Source organism: Tubulanus polymorphus, chromosome 2, assembly GCF_964204645.1.
Source record: "Tubulanus polymorphus chromosome 2, tnTubPoly1.2, whole genome shotgun sequence".
Lineage (NCBI taxonomy): Eukaryota > Metazoa > Nemertea > Palaeonemertea > Tubulaniformes > Tubulanidae > Tubulanus > Tubulanus polymorphus.
The window spans coordinates 20736628-20761028 of NC_134026.1; the positions used below are offsets into that span (position 1 = coordinate 20736628).

A 24401-nucleotide genomic window follows, 5' to 3' on the forward strand; every position below is an offset into this window, starting at 1 on the left:
ACTTGTTAAGTCGAAATTCGACTTATTAAATCGAAATTCGACTTATTATGTCGAAATTCGACTTATTATGTCGAAATTCGACTTATTAAGTCGAAATTATGAAAAAAATTATCTCATATGTCACCTAGGGGCTTCCGTATAATTAACTCGAAATTCGACTTAATTAACACGAAATTCTTCTTGTTATGTCGAATTTCAACTTATTAAGTCGAAATTCGACTTGATGAACACGAAATTCGACTTATTAAGTCGAAATTCGACTTATTATGTCGAAATTCGACTTATTATGTCGAAATTCGACTTATTAAGTCGAAATTATGAAAAAAATTATCTCATATGTCACCTAGGGGCTTCCGTGTAATTAACTCGAAATTCGACTTAATTAACACGAAATTCGACTTATTATGTCGAAATTCGACTTATTATGTCGAAATTCGACTTATTATGTCGAAATTCGACTTATTAAGTCGAAATTCGACTAAATAAGTCGAAATTGTGAAAAAACTTTCTCGTATGTCACCTAGGGGCTTCCGTACAAAAAGGCTTTCGTCGGTTCACTTACAGCGTTTGAACCTTTCTCGGGATAGCCCGGATTCCCCACTGTTGACGTTAGTTACGCACTCAAAAGGAATTCCCTCTGAAGTGAGAGTTCAGTGCGCGAACAAACTTTTAACGAGTAAGGAGAGAGGGGTACGTTAAGGTAGGTAGGCCCCTACTTTTTGACTGGATTCTTTCATTAATAAACCTTCACCGGCACGAGTAGGTAGGCTGTGGAAGTGTTAAGTAGTTATGTAATGATTTGTTTAATTTTTGGTGCTTACTACTTAAACTAACGTTTCGTTAGACTCTCCATTTGATTTAACGATACACACACACGTTTAAGATTAACACCGGATAACACGACTTAGACTGACTGCGCTAACACTGGCCTTTAGTTCAGAGCAGCAGCAAAGCTCACCCACACCACCTCGCACATCGCGATCAGACCAGGCTCGATCGAGATTACAGGGCTTAATAAGGATATGACATGAAGTGAACCCTGTGGTGGGTCTTTCAAAAGGGTCTATAATTTTATTTAGGCCTATAGGGCAAATTCAATTTGTTTATTCTGTTATTTGGGATATAATTTCAGACTGCCCATTTTGACGCGAAATATAACTCTTTTCCGAAATGTTTGTTTGCCTTTTTTTCTGATTTACAGAAAGTGGACTTTCATCTGACAAACACTGAGCCCATTGACATAAAGTGCTCAGGCTAGGCCCAACTCCATGAGTTATGAGGGTCTAAACCCTGTAGGCCTACCTGCTGATAAAAAGATATTAAGCCAAGTCTCATAGTTTCTGTTTTTTAGGTTAAACGACCATGTCTGGGATACAGTGTGGATAGTATGATCAAAATAGCATCAATGTTTGTGAACTAGCCTAGCTAGCTTTGGAGTATAACCTACCATACACTTTTTGCGGCATAAGTGGAATTAAACCTCGGAATAAAATGGCATCGAACGGAAATTCTTACGTCATATTCGACACGCTTCCAGTTTTAAGCGAAGGCGACGAACGCACGTCTTTGGCCGACGTGCTGTCGCGACGAGATTCGAATTTGACCGAGTTGGAATTGTGGGCGATCTGTTACGAATGTTGCGTGGCGATACGCGACTTGAAAAATTCGCCCGAGTCTTTCGAGGAATTATGCATCACTCCGGAAACGTTGGCTTTCGATTCAACCGGAAACGTTTGCTTCCTTCCCTTAGAAATCGGTAAGTCGACCTGGCCCTTACTGAGTTCTCATTTCAGCTGACGGCGACAGTGAAGAAATCATTATTTCCGACATCTTCCGGCGCTCTCCCCCTACCAAATGTTGGCCTTAAAAGCTGCGTAGATTATTTAATTTCATTGGTTTCTATTGCCTTCAGAATATTCCCTGTACGTATGCCTGCCCATGAGAAATCATTCCTAATGAATACCTTTTTCCTACAATTAGCCTTAAATAGAGGTTCTGAAGTTAAGGAAAGTTAATTATTCTGAATAAAATGTAAATATTGTTTAAAGTAAATAGCCAAATTGAAAATTTCTATCTCATTCTATGAATAACCATAAATATTTAGGCCCTAATATCCTGTAGATTTTTGAATATCTTTTTCCTACGATTAGCCTCAAAAAGAGGTTTTTGAAGTCAATGAAAATGATTTATTTTGAATAAAATGTAAATTGTAAAAAGTAAATTGTTGAATTGTAGATTTCTATACAAAGTGATTCTCAGTCTATGAATAGCCGTAAATGCTTACGGTAATATCCTTAAGTCTGATATTTCACTGAATAGATAGGAATGATATGTTGATATGTTAAGCTTTTAGGCCTATAAGACGATTATGATATCAGACAGTGTTCAATAAAATCATGATCCACTGATGACCAATTACTGGTAATGATTTTGTTATTACATAATTCTATTTTAGATCCAGAGCAACTGTATGTTCCACCTGAATATGAAACAATTGGCAACTCGCTCAAGGTAGGAACTTCTAATATCAGCCAGTCAGGATATGGAGCCTATTGCCTATATTTTGGCCCTATGAAAAATAAATGCAGTAAGGCCGGTCTTATGACTGGATTATGAGACTTAAGGTCAGGGCCTTGTCAATGATCTAAGATGATCTAAGGATTTACGCCTTTAGGCTATTGAAATTAATTAAAGTCATGATTATGGTATGGTACCTTCTTGGTTCGTACAGATGAGAGTAAAAATCAGGCAATCCAGGAATTTCTTTTCCCTGCAGGCTTATTTCACTGAAATCAGCTGGGAAAGTCAGGGAATTTCAGATTTTGAGAAATTTTTCTGAATACCATTCTTTGGCTGGGCCATGTAGGCTGACACTCAAAATACTAATGATTATGAACATCATATAACTCCCTACAGCCTGAATAATTTGTGACAGAACCTTCTACAGCCCCAGTCAGTAATGTGTAATGACAGCATTACTTTTTATAGAAAATTATTTCGAAAAAAAACTAAATTCTTAAAGTTGACTCACTTAAAAAAATACAATCCCTCTTCTTATAGTCTACCAATTTTTGCAACAGTTTCAATTAACGGTTTATTTCCAAAAAAGATACGATCTTCAAGGGTTAGGTTGAGGGTAGGTTAAAGACTATGGGTTAGCAGATCGTATTTAAGGAATAGGCCTGAACTAATCTAGAAAATTTATTTTATCCGGTCGTATATTACTGCATCAATTAATTCAATAGAAAACATTAGACCTGTGTGAATGAAAAGTACATTATTCGAGTATTTGTAACAGTGTTTTCAATAAGAGCCAGGTCCCAGGTCCCAGACCCGTCTGTTGTTTGTAAAGGACCCGCCTGTTTTTTCAAACCAGCCTTCGTTTCAGGGACTTTGACGTATTATGGGACCCTCCTGTTTTTCAAATGGACCTGGCTTGTTAATTTCTTATTGAAAACACTGTGTAATATAGCATTTCCGATCATGTTTTAATTTATAACGCTTGCGTCAGGTTTTCAGTCGTAGTCTAATCTATCATGTACGATATGCAAAACGTAGACACAGTAGATTTTATTCGTTCTCTCTATTCAACGGACTTGTAAATCTTAAATCGGACGCCGATTTATGGAGCGCCCTGTCAAGCGCGCGCCGGGAGTAATTCTCTCGCGTCGACGACGTACGTGTACGATTCTTCAAAACTCGAATAATCGGAATTTTCGCTAATAGAATTGTTATTCGCCGCTCGGTCGGCTTAATTACAACTGGGTCGTCGATCATAATAGAATTGTTGTTTGTCGGAATTCGTGCGCGCGAAGGAGAGCCATGTTATTGTGACGTCGAACTTAAGATTTTAGACAATGCACGTTTTTGTGTCATTGTCGAAACAGACACTAGCGTAATTGGAAAAAGTGTAGCTTAAAAGGCGATCGAACGAGAAATTGAAAGGCTTTTTGTAGCTTGATTCTTCCCGTAATTATTAGCCTTGAATACCCAGTTCCGCAGTTGGGGGGGTTGCTATTTCTTCAACTTAGTTGAATGATCGACTTGAGTGTATGTTGGACTTAAACTGAATAACTTTTACTTAGCCTATAGCATGAGTGTAAAAAATGTATACGTCCACACTCGCAGTAATGGCAAATTTATTCAGATTTTATCATTTCCTGCCAAAGGTCAGTGGAGCCAATGGGTTTTGGGTTCTCCATTTTTGTCCACCCATCCGCCCAACTTTTACTTTTAATCAGTCCTACAGTCCCATCAGATCAAGATGACAGTAGGCCTACCACGTTCTGTGGGCCAATTCCTAAAACAAGAGCCCTTTTTGGATTTGACCCTCAGAGTACCCCCTCCTCCGGTGAAATTGCACCTTCTATTTGAACACTCGCATAATGGATGTTCTACGGGCCAACAGCTACTAAATTACATAGCTGTTCTTGTATTTGATCCCTCGAAGGGTGCTCTTTATGGTGGAGCCATTAGATAAAGTTAACCTCACACAGCAGAGCTATACCAGCCAACAGACTTAAAATGGAATGGACTTGAAGGAGTTTTTCGCTAGTATAATTTTGCTCCATTTGTGTTGAATATTGCACATCTTTATTAATCACTAATAGGCCTATGTCTGAAGGTGATCTTTAACAACAGGCTTAAAGAATGGACACTCATGCCCAAAACCTGTAGGGAAAGCCTAAAGATCATATGATTTAGGCTAATTGTATGTATTTGATATGGCAGATATCCAAATTGATGTAGATTGTTCTGGACAAATACTTGAGTTTATAACATAGGCTAACCAGTACAATGTTTATGCGTGTTCATTGGCCATATCAAAATATGAATTAATGCATTGCCCAGAAATTCCCTATTTCATATAGGGCTATTTAAAACAAGAGATCTTGGGAAAGTGTAGGACGTTAGAATTGGTGATTTTTGTTGCAAAGCAGTTCTAATGGGGAAACTGCCATAGGCTGATCATACCTAATTTAACGGAATGTACATGTTTCACTGAGCTGAAAATTATGTAAATTGAAAGTCTTTCTAAAAGATTCCTGATTGAGAAATCACTGCCTTTTTTATATCGAGTCAATATCCGTTTTCTGGATACTAAATTCAATATCCCCATGTTTTCTGGATTTTCAGTAAGTTGGTCGGTACGCCATATAGCTGTAGGCTTGTACGTAGTTAAAATCAGTTCCGATTTTTCCACTCTCCTCTGCGAAACTGGGCCCTCGGATTCCTACTAGACGCGTAAAACAAGAGTGCGTAAATTCACACTACACTTCATAAATATTCCATGTACATTAACGAGGTGATATTAATTACATTTCCGCGGGAACACAAGCCGAACGGAAACGCGCAGAAACTTTCCAAATCAATATTCATCGTTTGATAGACCGACATAGCTACGTTCGAGCTAGCTTCGATGAGAATCCGACAGAAAACATTTTCATTAATGTAACCGCTGTAAAAACATTGCATTTGTAGACATTCCGATGTGAATTGCTTTTGTTTTCATCGACCACTACTGATATGTTTTCCGATAATGAAATTCGAGTCACCCCTTTTGACGAGTTTTCGATGTACTCCGCTTAATTAGTTTTCATACCGAGCACGTCAATCTTGTATTGAGTACGTATATATTTTTTTGAATTGCTACCATTGAAAAATTGATTACAAATTTCTGTTCTATTTATGTGGGACTCGTATCAAATATCAAAACACAATCCGCGGCAGAAAAAATATTTATGGCTTGTGTAATTCAAGTTAACTATTGAAAGAAAACGACGGGCAAGATTCATTCTACATAAGATATACCACAATCAATCTTCATCTTCTAGATTGGTCGAATTTTTCTAAGAAAATATGGCACCAATGATTTCAAGCAGTCCGATATTCTGTCTGAATATTTGTTAAGTTATCCCACAAAATTGCAAATTCAATGGATAAAATGAGTTTACTAAAACATCTACTTTAATAGTTGAAACTTTCGTTAAAATTTTTCAAGTACCGGGTCTAGTGTGTTTATTCATGTTTGGTTGCTTTTACTGTCCAGTCAATGTTAGAACTCTTACCAGGCAGGATATTTCGGACATTTCGTTTCTTTGCGAATCATTTTTCGGACTAATTAATTCCCAATTAACCTGAACGTCATCGCAGATATCCCATGGTTCTAGCACAAAACGCTCATATCACTTTGCCAACCTGTTCTGAAAACGGGCTATTGTAGCGATTGTGTGCGCGCGCCAGAAACTCGATGTGGTTCCTCTACCAAACTCTCGTGCTCTGTATGGTACCTCTTCGGCGAGGGAAAATCGTGTGAAAACTTTCTGCTTTATTTCCATTGGTCAATTCTTTTTGTGTCGACAATAATTGCCGAAATGTAGGTAGACTAGCTGCAGTTCTCTCCAAATGATCAGGCTTTTTGTATTATTACATAGCTTGATACTTCATAAGCATATCTACATTTGGAGTGGTGGAATATACCAATGACTTCCATATTTCAATTTTGGAAACTTCTTGGTCGAAAATTAGGTTTTACTCATCTCAGTAGTTATCGAAGTGAGTTTGTTAAATTTATTATATTACGTTTTCAAGGCATCCGATGTCCCCATTCTGGTAGGTGGATAGTTTAATGGTCAAGTGGATAGTTTATTTGCTGCTTAGTTTGAATTTAGTGGGAAAAATCATGAGACACAAAATCCCAAGGAATATGATATACATGACCGGTTCAAGCTGTTAGATCTGGGAGTGCCCTTTTGAAAGAAAAAATATCGTTTTCAGGAATTCTTTACGAAATTATGCCATTTTCGATAAAGTGGTCTTATAATTTCAAAATTTGGAGGTTCTTAAGTCTTGGATCCCCAACCCTGACTGGATTCATCCCTTGATATTATTAACAAAGTGTTGTTGTTTTAGTAATGGATACCAGAAGTTAAATTCTAAAGACATTTTTCTCTTTTTCGTTTTAGGCGCATCTCTATTCATTGGGCATGACAATGTTTTTCTCGTCGCAGTACAACCCTAGTCCGCAACACCGGTTGAGTTTGAATCTGAATAAACTGCTCGCCGAGATGACCGCTGAGAGCTACGACGACCGAGCCGACTTCGACGAGGTCGTCGCGCAGTGCGCCGTCGCGTTGACCGAAGTGTCGTCGACGTCGATCTGTCAGGAATTGGCCTCGTCCGCGCGTAGGTCTGACAGTCGTTCCATATCCTATGAAGGTAGGCCTGGGGATTTTTTTCATCGAAGCTTTCGTTTACACGCAGTTAACCACGCCTTAATCGGTAGCTAACGAACAGAGTTCCTCGTTAAAAAGTTCTTATTGATATATTGGCCTCTCATATTAAATCGAGAAAAGAAACCTAGGCGAATTTATCGAAACATACTCAATTCTGAGTACCCCTACAAGTATAGTACCGGTACTCGATACATTTATCCAAGGGTATACTCAATTTTGGGTACCATATGCATGGTAACCCTCCTAAGTATACCCAAGATAAAAATGGCGGCCACTTGTATGCACTATGGCCATATTTGTTGCGACGAAAACCAACATAACTTAGTAATCCACAACTTCGAAATTTAGTACCCTATATTGCTCAAGTACTGTACCTGGAATTAGTTACGTTTCAATGAATTCACCTCCAGGGCCCAGTTCCACAGTTGCGAGCTAGAGTTAACTCTTGAGTTAAAGCTCGTTCATTCTCAAGAGTAAAATCTTAACTCAGAACTGCGGAACTGGACCATGAGTGGTGCTCAGCGGGTAGAGGGATTAAAAAGAAAATAAGATAGAAGTTTCCACGAATATTTCAGCAGCAAAAGCGTCATTGATTTAATTTTTTCTCGTTACAGAATCGAAATCTGCGAATGACGACAATCGTTTAGATTCAGTATTGGACGATCTGGAATCGACGGCGCCGGTTCCGAAGTCGGCGAATGGCTCGCCATATTCGACGATGACCGAAAGTATTTACTCCGACGAAGCGAACGACGCCGTTTCGCCGGAGCTGATGCACGTTCACGACGTGCAGAATTTCATGCAAGTCGAACTGAGCAGAAGCGCGTTAAAGGGTAAAAGTTGTACGAATATTAATCACGAATTCGAGAGCGACGACAATGACGAAGAAATCCTCAATCGGGAGGACAGCATTTATAACGAATTAGCGACGATCGGCGACGATAATTCTCTCGGTCGGAGGTCGGATGGTGAAGGTCGTTGTGGCGATACTACCGACGACGAAGACACGGCGGCAACCCCGACCCCTCATCGACAACCGGATTTAGAAATTACGATCGCCCACGACGCAGATTCTAGTCACGAATCCGACCGCCAAAAATCGACTTCGAACGTCGACGAAGGAACGTTTTCGCCGGCGCCAGTTCTGATGAATAATCTATCAGTTACGCCTGTGTATACGAGAGCGCCGACGCCCTCTAGGGAGAGGATGCATAGTCCGCAGGATGATTTGAAGTGTATTCTCAGCGGTCAGCAGACGCCGACAGCGCCGATCTCGCCGATGATGATGACTCGGAAAATTCGTCCCGTCTTGAATAACGAGACGAGTTTAAGAAGCCGTACGGTCAGCGAGATGAGCGAATATTCGGACGACGATGTTTTTTTGAGCGACAGCAAAATGGAGATGTTGAAAACGACGATTCCGCCGGTGAACGGAACAAGCGTGCAAGAAGTGCTCGATAAACTGGGATGCGGTTTACACGAAGATGAACTGTGGTCATTGTGTAAACAGGCAATTACGGCGATTGAAGAAACGCAAACTATTCGTAAGTTATCGGGACCTGAAATTGAAAGCATTTCATTCAGTTATACACAGGTTTTAGAAAGTCGTTGGAGAGAATTTCGGAAAAATAGAACTCTTTTTCCAGGCCCTATGGAAAACTATGGAAATTATGTTTATTTTCAGTGGTTATAGAAGAGGTATGGAAAATGAGAAGATAGACTCGAAATATAATTTTCCTTCAATTTTGCTTTAAAGGCTAAGCCTACATGCCTGGTTGTGTTACGAACAATTTTGACAACCATTGTCAGTTTCCAGATAACGCTCTGTTCATAGCCATTACACATTTTGATAAAACTCTTAATGAAAACACTTGGTTAATGGTATTGATACTTTAATGCCACCAATTACTTTGAATGGGCATCTATATGAAAAAAAATGTTGGCAAAAATGTAATTTGAGGACGATTTTGTTCACAATCTGAGTATGGAAAATGAAATAGGTTAGTCTGTAAGAACCCTGACTTGAGGAATTTGGTTACCCGGTATATTCAGAGGTTTCATAGTTCAGAATAACCCTGTGATTTTGATAAAAGATCGCGGAATATATGGACGGATTCCCAGCATTCACCCCTATGTTTTCAAATAAATTTCAGTGGTAATATGTCCTATGAACATGCTTATAACGGATGGTGGACGTGTAGTTTTTCGTCATTCTTCAACTTTCACCGACGACGATTCGGATTTTTCCACGATGTACATCGCGCCAGAACTCAATGAAAATGATCCGGTCACGGAAAAGGTAGGTTCAACCGATTTGAAGATAAAAGAGTTTTCGCTGCTGACACTTTCATACCCTATATTACTGAATTTTATTGCTGAAGAAAAGTTGAAAATTATACCTGCAGGGTTTAACGGACATACTGCTAGATGCAGGCTGTCACCAAATTGCATCCACTGCACTGTCAACGTATCATTAGCGCCACAGAGAACACGCCATATAGAGTGGGTGTCCATATTTAGGAGGGGTTCGAACAAATCCCTGTTCATTGACAAAGGTCCACCCAGATGCTGGCCTTGAGAAAATTAGAGCATTCATTTCAAAAGATTCATTGGTAACACATTTTCATTCGATTTTGTTCTTCATCTGAGCTGAATGTTATTGTTGGCTTCTTTGTTTACTAGTCGTGCGTATTCAGTTTGGCTGCCACGTTGTGGACCGCGGCAGATCACAATCTACCTGACAATCAAGAGCCTGATTTATCGGAGCAGTTAGAGAATTTGCTCGTCGACAGCGTCTGCAAGGATCATAAACGCCGACCGACACTTTTAGATATTCTTGAGGTAAAGAGTATTTTCTTTCACTGGGCATGGCGTCGACGTGGTAATTCCCATGCATATGAAGCCGTAGCAAATTCGATGGTGGCCCGATTGTAACCGCCATTTTTCGAGTTATGCATGCGAAGAATTTCAATGTGTCTTCAAAACAATACATGGTGATCATGTAGCGGATTCGAGCAGGAAAACTAATGCATGGCACCATTTTATGAAAATTTGAATTAATATCTGGTAGAAAATTCCTTGTACTTATGTTAAGTCATTAAGAACCCTTGGGACTTGTAGGTATAAGACTTCTATAACCTAAAGATTAATTTTTCAGGTAAGTCATGTCAACGACTTCAGTTTTCTTGGTTTCTTCATTCAGGTTTGTGAAGAAGTTGACGAGACGCTGAGTCATCCATCTCACATACTATTGCAGGCTTTACTACGCGATGCCAGACACGCTAATGTATATGGAATCAATAACGTAAGTTATCGAAATTATAAGCTACGGAGTAATCATTCAACCCCGACTCTTTAAAAACCTCTCCTATTCCTTTAAGTCCCTTGTCTGATCAGTAGTTTTTTAACTAGATTTCCTCTCCGAGTATTTATAGATGTATTTACTCTAAATAACTTTTTAGTCTAACATCTCTTAGAGACTCGAAAAAATTTTCATTACCATGACCAGTCCAGGCACCTGCAAAAGCTTTCATCACTCCTGAATCCCAGCATGCACATACAAAAACAAAGTGTATAACAAGGATACCAGGGATGATTAAAGTTGCACTAGGCCAATGATTAGCTCCTGTTAGATTTAAAAATTAAGCTGCAGTTACGTACATCTAAATTCAGATTCAAGAAAGAAAATCCTTACTGGTTAATTAAAAGGATTTTTCCACCATTCATATTATCTTTGGAAGTAATTCAGGCATTTTGGTGACACTTCGGCATTCCTACGATTGAATACAGTGTCTTGCAAACAAATAGTCTTGAATCGTATAGATGTGACGTCAGCTATATTTTTTCTGTGTGATTTTCCTCTGCTTCTGTCCTCACCATTGTTCGCGTATATGCAATATTCCAGGCTCATATTCAAGAGTCTTTAACGCAAGAGGTGAAAAAAACCCAACAAGATCTGCTGGATACGATAAGAAACATCAACCCGGTTTCACTCCTCAAACCAGTGAGTTGCTTTATTTGAGATACGCACCAGATTTTCAGTCTGATCGTTAGGGCATGACGATATGTGAAGTAACCAACCTCTACCCTAAAAAAACATATATGTTTCAATTGCAAAATCAATAACTCAATGCCATTTTAAATAGGATTTTTATCATGTAATTCAAAATATACTGTCAGTTGCTTTATCCATACCTGTCCTGATAATTATTCAAGAATCGGTGCTCTATCTTGTATCGTTATCCATAGAAAACCTTCACTCTTAAAATCCTTAGTTCGTAGTGTGATTGTATATAGATGTCTTTTGATATGGAAATATCTATGAAAGATATCTACTTATGTTGCTTAACCCTTAGTGTGAGTTGGGCATACCTTCAGCATTTGATGTTATTGTTTTCGTGGATTGGACATCGTAAGAATGTTAATTCAACCTGGGATATCTTATGATACACCGGTATTTACGATTTTTTAAGAATCTTCTAAAATTTTTGAATAACCTCAGGTTTCGGAGCGAGTCGTAGCCGAGAAAAAGTCGAGCACCCCTACACCGCACGACATGCTGATGGAAGCGATTCAACTACACAATAAATCAGCATTGAAAAAAGCCAAGGTAAATGATCCTTTAAAGTCGGGTCGAATATATTCTAATTGTTAATTGATTTTTGTTAGTTAATTTTTGATTTTGAAAAATGCCCTGAATTTTATCTATTTTCATCGCTGCAGAATTCGACCGGTCAACGTCGCGGCTCCACTGCCGAAATAGCGATGAAAAATCTCGATTTTCTCGAAAATCTCAAGAACAGTACTCCATCGAAGTCGACTCGAAGCGATTCCGTCGACGACAGCGAAGCGAAAAGAGATGTAAATCCACCCGATCCAGTGATTACTAACGAGAAGTTGTGCAAAAGGGAACTGAAGTTTGGCGAGGAAGTAAAAACATTAGCAGATTTAACATCGTCTGAAGCTTCATCGAATTCGATTGACACTAAAACCAATGAGGTGAAAGCGATTAAGGCCTCGGATAATTTCGACGATATTGGTTTTAAACCTGTGCACGGTGGTGGTGCACACGGTATCGCGGGTTCAGCATTCCGCGTGATAAAACCAACCGCGAAACAACCCACCAACGAAACGGCATCTTCTGTCGTATCAACAGTAAAACCTTCTGCTGCTTCCGAATCTCCGAAAGTCCCAAATTTACCGAAAGCTTTCACGTCACCGGCTAATCACTTTACCCCGATAGTGCTCGCTTCCGACGAAAAGTCGACCGGTGCTACGTCGGGAAGTGAAGTTGAAATTCCAGCCACGAAGGAACAACCTAAAAAATCCGGCTTTCAAACAAACGCTTCGAAGATCGAAAGTTTCAACGAGAAAAATCGAAAAGTCAAAGAAAAGTTAGACGAACTGAAAAGGCATTTACGCAGTCGGCCACCTCCGAATATGGTCAAGTGTCTGGAAGAGGACGCGAAGGAGAGAATCTCGCTTCCGAGTTCGACAGTTGGAGTGAAGTCTGGACAGGATTCGGACGAGAGTAGCGCAGGAGCCGCTGCTCGGCCTCCGATCGGAGTGGCAACGAATCGGTCAAAATCGACGGATATTCTCGGCCGGCCGAGGTCGCGTAGCAGCGTCGATCTAACTCCGACGGCGATCGTTCAACCGCGAACGAAAGCCAATCCGGAAAAACGTCATAGCGTCGATTCGACGATCGGTCGGGCAGTCGCGTCGAATATCTCGCCCGAACACACGGAGGTAATCGTCGCTCCGGTGCGTGTCGACTACGACGCCGATGGTCAGAATTCGGGTCAGTCGCGTAGTGGTACGGAGCTGTCCTCGTCGTCGCGGTCGCAAATAGTGAATAATAATTCGGTACCGAGCATTCGATCGAACGCGTCGTCGAGTCACTCGTCGACGAATCCGATTCATTTTCAAATGGCCATGTTGCAAAATACGCAGTTCATGATGCAACAAGATCCGAATACCGGCTTAATCCAGTTAGTACCTGTTGTGTCGTCGGTTACAACAAGTTTGCAACAACAGTTGCCGTCGTTCGAAGTGACGGACTTTCAAAACTCTGCTAGCGAGCGATCTTCCGTCAGACAACCCGATTTGTCGAACTCGTCGGTTGCCAGCGGCGCACGTGGGGATAGTTGTAGCGGCGCGAATAACGACGAAAGACCGTCGTCGCGACAGCGGATTAAGTCGAAAAGTCGTCTGGAAAGCGTCAATTCTGCTAGATCTCACTCCAGTCGACCTGCGTCGCGCACGAGCGATACCAGCGAACGTTCCCAACGCGCTAAAAGTTTACAATCGCGGCAGAGCAGCGAGCGCTCGTCTTACCGCAATCGACTTCCTTCGGTGACGGAGGCTCGCATCGCGAACTCGCTACACCAGGTGGCAAATAGTAAAAATGAAGCAAAACTCGACGTCGATCTTCCTCCGCCTCTGAAGCGAATGAGTTTCGGACGACAATCGGACAACTCGCATTATCGCCGCTCATTTTCCGATGCCGATTTAACGCACGTTACGACGCTTGAATCGTCGAATTGTCTGAGTCATTTGTTGGTGACGCCAAAAAATGTTTCCGTCAACAAACGCAGTTCGAACATCGCGTTAGGCGTGTCCGGGGTACAGGCGAAATATCGCGCCATTTCGAAGTCGACCGACGATCTGAGGTCGGAAGATAAACGATCGACGTTGCGTCTAAGTCTCGAATTGGACGATCGGTTCGTGACAAAAGAACGACGCCAACAAACGCGGATGAAAGCACCGATGGCATCTCCGATCTTGGGGGTACCGCCGAACCAGTCGGTGCCCTCTCCGCCTCTGACGCCGTCGCTATCAAAAGACAGCGGCGTCAGCGGCGTGAATATGAAAAGCGCATTGATGGAAAGGTTTTTGAACAGCGAAGGGATGAGGCGAGGCGCATTGTTGACTAAAGTGATAGCGTTGCTTCGAGAGGAATTCGCGTTCGACGGATATATGGAGAACGGAGTTGAAGATCTTGCTATGGGTATGTCAATGTGAATTCTATTACAATTACGAGCTGTAAGGATTTCATAAGTTTTTGCCAATTCGTGTTTCGTAGCATTTTAAGTGTTTTACCACTGACTCAATCCTGAGCCTCAACCCTTCCCATTACGAATAGCCCCAGAAACTTTTTCGAACACGATGTGACTGTCAGGCTTTATAAACCATGAGGCTGTCACCCATATTTTACCTCCAACTTTACCTTGGGCTTATCACTACTCAATGGTTTTCTGCAAGGTTTTACAGAGCTGCAAACTGTTCCTGAATTTTCCTATTTTTCTCTGTTATCCTCTTGGCTTATATTGACTTTGTTTAATGCCAACAGAAATGTCATATATGAAACAGAAGGCCTTACCCTCAGTTATTCATTGATTTGAACGTATTGTCTCATATTCCACTGAAATGTCTATGATTTTCAAGTTCTTCAAATCACTGCTAATAACACTTTTAGTCATTGATAGCCATGGTTTTTATGTGACCGAATAAATATTTTCTTTCGTCTGTGCAAAAAAAAACGTTGCTGTCAGTGGGAAAAATGTTTCTCATCCACGTAGATATTAGGTTATTAACCTTATCTTATGTATTGCTTATATTTTCATAGGAGAATATGTTCTGTCATTAAACAATCTGAAGTGGGGCACATTTTGTAATGCCATTACGGAAAAGTACTGCGATTTATACTGGTCTGAAGATTTACTCAGCAATCTGTACGCAGTGATCAATGGACTAAGACGTAACCACACTGCGAAGTAAGTTCAATTGGAAAGCCTTTCTACATCTAGTCAATCACTTCAGAAAAACATTTGGTCCTTCCATAGACTGTATTTAAACTCTATTAAGTCACAGTGACTCCGGGTGCCTCTTACATGCTTGTCTTTTAATATGTTGTAATCCAAGTAAGGGCCAGTTCCTAAGTTCTTGGATGAAAATTTTACTCTTAGACTTAAATCACTAGAAAGTAGCTGATTTTACCTCTTGAGTGAGCGCTTAACCAACAAGAATTGAACTAGGTCTAAGTTCAGATTTGGCCCGTCAAAAGTCTTAAGTTCAAATTTGGCCCATCATAAGTTGCATTATTAGAAGTAAATCTAGAGACAAGTTTAACTATTGCGGTAAATGTGAAATTTGGGCATTGGCTCTTTTTTGGCCTCACCTCATCAGTCACAAACAATAACCCTCAAACCGGCATATCAAGCTGGGGCCAGTTTTATAGACTGGTATTTTTTTTAACCTGGGGGTTAACTCAACTCATTTTCAATTGAAATAAACCAGGATTAAAGTTAATACCAGTCTATAAAACCGGCCCCGCTATTTACTATATTTTTGTCGATAATGATTTTTAAGCATCATATATAGTAGAATTTTCTATGACAGGTCGATGGAAGATCTGATTGGAAAAGCAGCATTTGATGTAAATGCGGTGAACTCATCAACACATCAAGCAGTAGCAAATGTAACAGCGGCCAAGCCGGAAAACGATCCTCGTTCAGCATTCCGCCCGATTACCTTCTCCGACGAGAATGAGATCAATCCAATCGGTGTATTGAAACCAAAACCAGTAAGAAATTTGAGCGACATCACCCCGTCGAATCACAATCCAGTCATGAATCGCAAACACAAGAACGAATCGGCAGCTGCTGCGATCGAAAAAGAGAACGTGATGCCAATTCCCGAGAAAAGAATCGTCAAAGAAAAGAAGAATGAAATAGTTGTAAGCGAAAGCGAGCAGACGACAGTATCACAACTGACTGGACAAAAAGATGGATCAATTCTGGTAATTGTTATGAGTCAATGAACTGATTTAACAGAAACAACTGTAGAACTGACTCTTGCACCTCCCTGCTTGAATACTGTAGCGTCATCATATTTACGTGGACCCCCATAAGACGGCACAATGTAATAAATAAATATTCATGTACCGGTAATAAAACCCATCTCTCTACGAAGTAACATTCGGCACTCGGTAGTCATCTCTCAGGCCAGGTAACCATTTACTTCTGAATGGAGAGATGCAAGGAGAGATACAAGTGTCTTGCGAAATGATACCGTCACCCATGACCCGATATCCCAGATTTGAAAACTCTAGCCACTTACCCACATCACTCAATAATCAAAATTCTACACTACCAGGTTTATTATGTATTACAATATTATTTACTTCCTGGTATACTATGTCTTATTCATAAATGAATTCGTAAATAAAAACTCATTATCAGGGTCTGATCTAAAGAACAAAAGCAGAGGCAAGCATACCGTCTAAAATGCCCTTAACAGTAAGTCCGATTGGTGGCACACTCATCAGTCGGATTGAGTGGGAAAAAAGTGCAATCAGACAAGTGCTTAGATCGGACCCTGATTATGAATGATATCATTATCATTATAGGATGTTGTCGTTACTGATGATGATGATGATGAAGATGATTTCACGTTGAATATATCGACGCCGAAAGATATTTTCGTGATGCCGTACACTGACACGGAACCATCGAATAGTTTCGACTACATGCCGAACAGTCCGGAACATCCCGCCGCACCGAAACCGCGGCTGATCAAAGTTCAATCGAGTCAAGCTATTCTACCAACTGACCATTCGTTATCGCAGCAATCGAGGCGGTTAAATCGTCGTGGCAGCACGTCATCGGTGGTCAGCGGTAAATTGTCGGTGAAACTGCCCGAAGTTCCGTTGCCGGTTAACATTGAGGAATCATCTCGAGACTTGGTGACGGTTATGACGTACTATCTAGAAAAGCGACTCGGACAATGGAGTGACACGGCTCAGGTTTTGCATGAAGAATTGGTAATTTCCCTTCAATAATGTTACTATTTTCCTGAAAAATTCTACACATAATCAAGATGCTTGTGTAATTTAAGTGTACAATGTACCGATAGTTTATATATTATATCTGCATCAATCCAAACTCAAGCTATGCTTTAGTAATGCCCCTCTTGCCGTAATGTAGAGTTGGAAGTCACGTGAGGCTATTGAGCTGAAGATGACCGAAATCGAACAGGAAATAATGTTAGTGACAAAAATGAGGAGGAAGTCGCAAGTTTTCTATAAGAAAATGATAGAAAATACTAAAGCAGCGAAAGGTATGCGTTCAGCTGGACCCAGTTTGATAGAATTGGGTGTTAGAATAAACTCTGTGTTGAAAATACTTCATTTCCACATATCTAAGGCCTTAGCACACTAGGAGGAATGGGTGGTGCATACTTACCTCCTAGTTTGTGGGGAAATTAAGGTGCAGCTGTGGCACCTGCCGCCAAAATCCGTGCACCACCAGTTCCCCTAGTGCGCCCCTGGCTTATGTAAGTCATACTTTTTCCTGGTTCTCTAGGAGCAGAACAAAAGAGCACAATGGCAAAAGTATTCGATGATATTTCGACTATGACGAAGAAAATATTGAACTTAAAAGAAGCTAAACGCCACCTTGAGGTAATGTGGACAGTCTGCTTTAAGTGAAAATTGATCTTTATGGTATCTTGACTTTTGTCTAAACCATTTATTTGCTAATGTTTTGTAGATGGTATATGCTGAGAGATGGGGTCTGAATCACTGTTTACTCTCAAGTTTAGCTCGATGGCCACCCACGCAAGTAATGGATCTGCAGGCGGAAAATAGTAACTTGCTTCTTCAGTTCAAAGTGGTACGAAATCGACCGGATGCTTTTGAAACGCAGGTTTTGCAAGCAGGCACTCCACTCGGTTTGACGGCCTATCTGTTTTCCAAGTAAGTTGTTTATCATAAAAAAAGCTAGTTGGCCATTCTACAAATTAACAGAATCAATCTTTCATGAATTCTAGGAAAGCTCTGGTGGTCTATAATGGTCTCTTTTCAATGGTCTCTTTTAAACAAATAATCTTTGAAATTATATCTTCAAATTCAAGATATGCAAGGACTCAGTTTCACTGTTTGGGTTAAAATTTCACCCTTCAGAGGTCGATATTTTAGTCTAATTTTGATTCTACAAATGGAAAACTTGATTGATCTTTCAGATGTCCCCTTCATAGCTTCCTTACATTAATCTTGTTCATATGGAGCTTTATTCATTTTTACAAATCTCTTCGTTGTTTTAGGGAAAGCGTGTCGGAAGGATTTGTACACGAATTCTTCTACAGCTATCGCTATTTTACGACTTCGAAGAAAGTTTTAACGTTCTTATTGGAGAAGTTTACCACAGCTTCAAGCAGGTATGCCACGATACAGCTTCGGTAGAATTAACCCAATTCATTTCAATAAAATGGTGCAAGTAAAATCATTACTGGTATTATCTTTAACCTGGATTTAACTCAATTCATTTTCAATTGAGTTAACCCCTGGGTTAAAGATAATACCAGTCTGTTAAACCTGTAAATGGATTTTTTGGGAATTTGTATTCTTTAAAAGATACATAACTTTTTTGATTGAAATTGAAGAATTCCACATTACAAGTGGTAACAGTCAAGTGATCCTATTACATACCAGTATGCTATTTCATTGCACCAGTTTTATCCAAACATCTTTAATGTACAATTTCAGTTTATCGGACTCGACCGCTGTTCAGAAAAATGTTCAACATCGTGCAATCGATCTACTGACGTTCTGGTTGCAAGGATATTACAATCTCGATTTCAAAAACAACCCGGATGTCACCAAGCAACTTGAAACTTTCTTTGCAAAAAGGGTGAATAACTTAGCTAAGATTGTTACAAATAGACTTTAAGTTTTGGGGTTATGTATCTATCTTTCTGATTATTCATGCGAGTTTTCTTTTTTCCAGGCTGGGAAATCTAACCATCTCGTCGATCAACTTTACAATGTATACGGGCGATGTAAACACTTTGAGAATCATCTAGATTTACATGTAAAACACAGCGAAGCTGACCTTGACATCGATGACGAGATCTTCACCACTAATGTTGCAACAGATAAACAGCAAAAAAAGGTATGTAGTCACAAAAAGAACACTTAAGTAAGTTTGTTCTTACAATTCTGCTTGAAATGCTAAATTGTCATTTGAGGACCTGGCGCCAGTTGCTCAATGTTGATTAGAGTTAACCAGTGGATAGTTGATATAGTGTCAATTAAACCTTCATTGTTACTATGATATTTATCCGCCGGTTATCTTTAACCAAATTTTGAGAGACTGGCCCCTGTTCCAACCCAGGATCATATATCATATCACATTGTAAAGATCTTATTAAAACAAGTTCAAATGAGAGAATGCTTGTTATGGCTCAGTCATTTCACGATAATGTATTGTACCATTTGCGATATGATAATTAAGGTCATTTGTAATTAAAGTATTTTGAATTCAATTCAATTCAAATGCCATTTTGAAGCCAAAGGTCTTTGATGGAAACATTTTCTGCTTTCTTTAGAATGAAATCCTGAAGATGCCAGCCTATCCGAAACTGAAACCGTTGAAACAGAGTAAGAATCGGGTTGTAACCTGTATCGATACGCATGGTGTCGCCGGTAGTCCGTTCATGGCGCACACGTTACGTAATCGAGACGATTTCTCGTTGACTGATTTCACGGCTCAAACATTGGCTGAACAACTCACTCTTATGGAACAGGTGAGCGTACGATACTGCCTGTTTCTACAATTTGAGCTATAATGCATTACCTACAATGTATATGTATGAAGTATATGATTTCAACTGCCTTATAGTTCCATCCTCGCTTGCCAGGGGTTGATTGCCTCCCGCCAAAGCTCACAGCAACACCAACCCTTGCCTCAGACCCTTCATTGTTTTATTACACTGCCCGAGATTTCTTGGGTGGACAGGTTGCTACTCAGCGACCACCAGTCTCTAGCAATCAAATGCCTTGTTTTGATAGAGCGAACCTGCCAGTGAAAACAAATCATCTGATTGGTTTAATGCATAGACTGTTGGCTGCATTCTAACCCTAGCCAGCAAGGATGGATAGTTCATGATAGATCACTGGTTTCAATATCATTGAACTTTTCTATTTTGAGCAGGCACTGTTCCAACAAACACATCCAGTATTATTTTTGAATTCGAAAGCTCAGGGAATTGGAGTTTCCATGACAACCAGTGCCAACAAAACATCCGCCATGACGTAAGTACTGAAATTTTGGAAAATTATTCCATATTTTAAGAATTTTGTAGCTATCGATAGTCACGTGTGATGTTATTCACATACCGGTATGTATTTATTTGAAGGTCATTGAACGTAGATTGGTAAGCCTATTAACAAGACAAGATTGTTCTATAGTGTTATGTATTTTTCTGTAACAATGTTCAAAATAATGCCAGTTTGTCCTAATGTTTTAAATACATGTCCGTCTTCAAACTACTGCTGATACTAGAACCTAATACTGTGTTTCTAGAAAATTGAGAGATTTCCATAATAATTTCACCTGTTTTGTGGCGTTTGTTGATGTTGTAAGTAAATGTATGTCGTGAGGGCTCAAATTGTCATAACATTTCATCAGAATCAGTAAAAAAGTTGCTAAAAAGGGTGGGTTACTTATGATATGTAAATTTTCTGTATTTGCACATTTGACTCTGGGATGTAAGAATTATTCATGATTTTGAGAGTAGAATTGAACCCAGAATCAAGAAACTTTGAATAATGGAGTTTTGAATAAGATCTAAGACTAATTCATGTTTTACTTTTATTTATAGTCGCTTGAATGTTTGGAGCGGACCTCAAGAGAATAGTCTATTCATAGACAGTATTCAACAAGTCGACAATAAAATCATCAAAATGATTGAATTCAGTCAGTCGCTCACTCACTGGGTTTCTGGTGAAATTCTAAGCTGTAGCTCTGCAAAGGTCAGTGATTTTAATCTCAGCCTAGCTGAGCTGTCCTGACATTCCTTAATCTTCAACCTAGTCCTCAGTTGTTAAGTTTGGTTTAGAATCAAAATGAGCTTAGATTGGTCTTATCTCTTTTCCGTGGCTTCTGAATAGATTAGCAGTAGTTGTGTTTCTGATATAGAAACTGTCCAAAGAAATGTTTGATGGGTGTAAAGACAATTTACTGTATTGCAAAATGTATGTTTATCCCAATTTGATCTAATAGATGAGCTGGTATTAAGACTTGTCCAAACAATATTTAGTGGGCTTGCTTAGCGTACAATATAATCTAGATTTCTCATGACCCCTGTGAATTTCACCAATTCTAAACCAAATTAGGTTAAGATAGAACTACTATACTGTACTAAAGTTCCATATGTACATTTTGTAGTTATTCAAATAAATTCAATTTACAAATTTCTTGTATTTGTATTGTAGGCTCAGTTGGCTGTGTTGAGTAAGCTGATTTATACCGCTAAGATCTGTTTAGATCTGAAGAATTACGCCACCGCAGTTTCTATAGTGGATGGATTGGAGAATCTTATTGTTCGACAGCTACCGGTGTGTTAAGTTATCCTTTTTACAGATGAAAGCGATGTTATATATGTATAACAAATCTTTTTGTTCTTTTAGATTTGGAGGCAGTTACCATCAAAATGTGCAACAATAATGGAAGAACTTACTAGATTAAAGGTATTCGGACAGTTTCCTTTCTTGAATGTTTCTAACTCAAGCATTATGTACATTTTCCCCTCCCAATGTCAATATTTTGATGAAAACTACTTGTTATTTACTAGCTTGAGCCTACAAGTTTCATGGTCAGTTCAACTACTATAAAGAATATTGTCAAAATCGATTTGATTTTCTAGAACGTTTAGAAGTTCGCAATAGTCAGAAAAGTGTCATTCAACCCTTAAAAGTTTTATCTATCAATTGTTTAGAATTTGAATGCATCTGAACGCTGCTCTTATGTGTTATTTCAGTTTTTCTTGAAAAAAGACAACTTGTGCTTGATTCCGAATGATGGCAAACGCAGTGTAACGACGATCCCATGCATATTACTGTTTCTGTTACACGTTCAACAACTAGAGATCGGAGGATTCACTCTCGCCAATGGCATGTACAGATGGCAAAAATTCAGGTAAATGACTTATCTATGAGGGGTTGTGGAAATAAGGCCAACCAAATCCCCAAAAATGACCTATATTCGTCTTTTTATGAAAAAAAATCGAATTTGAGCTCCTTATGTCATTGTCGAATTCGTTTATAATTTTTCAGGTCAATCTCGGAATTGATCGATCAGATTCGAGTATTTATGCGTGTGAGTTATAAATTCGCGTCGAGCGCCGAGTTGCAGCTCGCGGTTCGTAAGCGCATGCGGGATTTCCGCGACCGCGACCTTCAGGAAATCGCCGCGCAACACGACACTAACATGCAGAAAATATCGAGCAGCAAGTGGTCGCAGTCGTTCCAAAAACTGAAGTCGAAATTACAGGGCACGAAAGGAGACAATTAATTTTCGATGATCGGATATTTCGTCGAAACATTTTTCTGATCATTTATATCGTGCATATATACATTTTACAATCCAACTTTGATATTGCCCTCAAGTCCGACACCTGTTCATGCTACAAAAAGATCTGACTTGAGCCGAGGCTAGTGTATTTCTTTATAAAGCGTCCGCGTCCGTCCAATATATCGATATTGTGTTTAGTATTAATTTTGTAGAATTGTTCGTTATTTATAGGTGATTTATTGATAATTCATGCTACTTAAAAACCAATATTTGTTAATGAAATCTGTGATATATTTATGTACATACCAGTATATTATTTATCGTAGTTTTTCCTCGAATTTTTGTATACCTGATAATATGATATTGTTGTTACGAAACTAAACATATTTGTCTTTCATAAAACTTCCATTATTACGTGTAATTTTGTATGTTGTAATTCCGAAATCCATCCAGGGAACGAATGAATTTGAGTAGAATAGAGATTTTAGGGGTCATTCATTTATTACGTACGCACTAGGGGAGGGAGAAGGGAGGGGTAAGTGCAATTACGTAATTAATGCTTAATATATATGAAAAAATTGCTGATTTTGTGTACAGGGAGAGGGGGGTTGAAATTCTTAATATCAAATTTTATGCATATGTAATAAATGAATGATCCCAAAGCGTTTAGGATTAGGGAAATTTCAGGTATGCCAAAAAAAATCTTATTCACTATTTGATGTTAGAATTGTGGGTTTTTGGCTACTACAGCAGAACCTTGTACCCTCAGTTTGCCACAAAATTTTGATACCCGGTATTAACAAAAATTGATTTCGTTGTCATGTTAACAGGAGTGGCAGATAACTGAGTTGACCGCAACAGACATCGGCTGACTTTTTGTTTTGAAAAATTGGGCCTTTAATCGTTTGTCGTAACAAGGTTCCACTGATTTCCATCATTCCAATTGAATTTAAAATGTTTGTGGTGAGGTGTACTGAACACATTGTCAAGTCTGGACAATCAAAAATTAGAAGGTCCAATCAAGGTTCTTGAGCGGCGGGTGATACCAGCGTGGAAGCAAATATGGTTCCATATATCTTTTCAAGTACATATAAATCAATGTTTAATTTATTGAAAAGAAGATTGTGCAACATCCATGTTTATTTATATATCTATGGAAACGTGTTATAAGACACTGCAATGTTTTGTTAATAAGATAGTTCCAATATTCAATGGCCGCGTTTGTTTGGCTGACCGATTCAACTGATGCTTAGTTCATTCTGTCATCTTCATTTGTCAGAATTGATTCTGTCAAAATCAGTGTGGCCGTGCCCAGTATTACTCATACGGAATTTGTCACACCGACAGTTTTTCATATTTCACTGATTGATATTTAATTGATTGAGAGAACCGACCCCCTGAGCCAGTTCCCTCAGTCATAACTGAGTAAACCGGAGTCTCCACACGAAACTGCAGAGCGAGTTGAACAAGTCGACTCTGTCTCCCAAACGAACACGGCTAATGCGTGACATCTGCCAATCAAAAAACTCTTCCAGCTAATTGTTATTTTTTATATTTTACCCAATCAAGGATTATGTATACACTGTATCGTTTTGTAACTGTGAAATTCAAATTAAAAAGGGAAAATATTTTAGATTTAGTTGTATCTTGTTGTCTAATGGAATTCTCGCTTGGTATAGCTTATACATCTAAACGATCCTTCTGCGGCAGTAGGAAACAGTGGTAGAACCTCATTAAAAAAACGAACTTCAGAGGACCAACGATCAACCGATTGTTCTATAAATCCAGTATTTGTTAAGAATGTTCTTATTCC

The 24401-nt window shown here is 39.3% G+C and overlaps 1 protein-coding gene across 1 annotated transcript; it reads left to right on the top strand.

Annotated features, from left to right (window-relative positions):
* Window positions 1-645: 645 nt before the first annotated feature.
* Window positions 646-24199, top strand: LOC141899028 (uncharacterized). The gene is made up of 27 exons (XM_074785180.1): window positions 646-700; window positions 1338-1756; window positions 2456-2511; window positions 6966-7218; window positions 7850-8779; window positions 9389-9534; window positions 9918-10076; window positions 10438-10539; window positions 11140-11238; window positions 11737-11844; window positions 11958-14244; window positions 14863-15010; window positions 15636-16035; window positions 16645-17058; window positions 17222-17354; window positions 17600-17697; window positions 17786-17991; window positions 18339-18452; window positions 18781-18925; window positions 19022-19186; window positions 19623-19820; window positions 20228-20328; window positions 20898-21048; window positions 21511-21633; window positions 21706-21765; window positions 22056-22213; window positions 22351-24199. Exons 2-27 carry the CDS (start codon window positions 1492-1494, stop codon window positions 22586-22588), a joined length of 7257 nt encoding a protein of 2418 aa, XP_074641281.1. The 5' UTR covers window positions 646-700; window positions 1338-1491; the 3' UTR covers window positions 22589-24199.
* Window positions 24200-24401: the final 202 nt, after the last annotated feature.

What these genes read in the sequence shown, in the direction of transcription:
- LOC141899028 (XM_074785180.1), top strand. Translation starts at nt 1,492, where the DNA reads ATGGCATCGAACGGAAATTCTTACGTCATATTCGACACGCTTCCAGTT. An exon ending in ATGATCCGGTCACGGAAAAG is followed by an intron (nt 9,535 to 9,917) that starts GTAGGTTCAACC and finishes TTTGTTTACTAG; the next exon opens with TCGTGCGTATTCAGTTTGGC. An exon ending in CAGCATTGAAAAAAGCCAAG is followed by an intron (nt 11,845 to 11,957) that starts GTAAATGATCCT and finishes TCATCGCTGCAG; the next exon opens with AATTCGACCGGTCAACGTCG.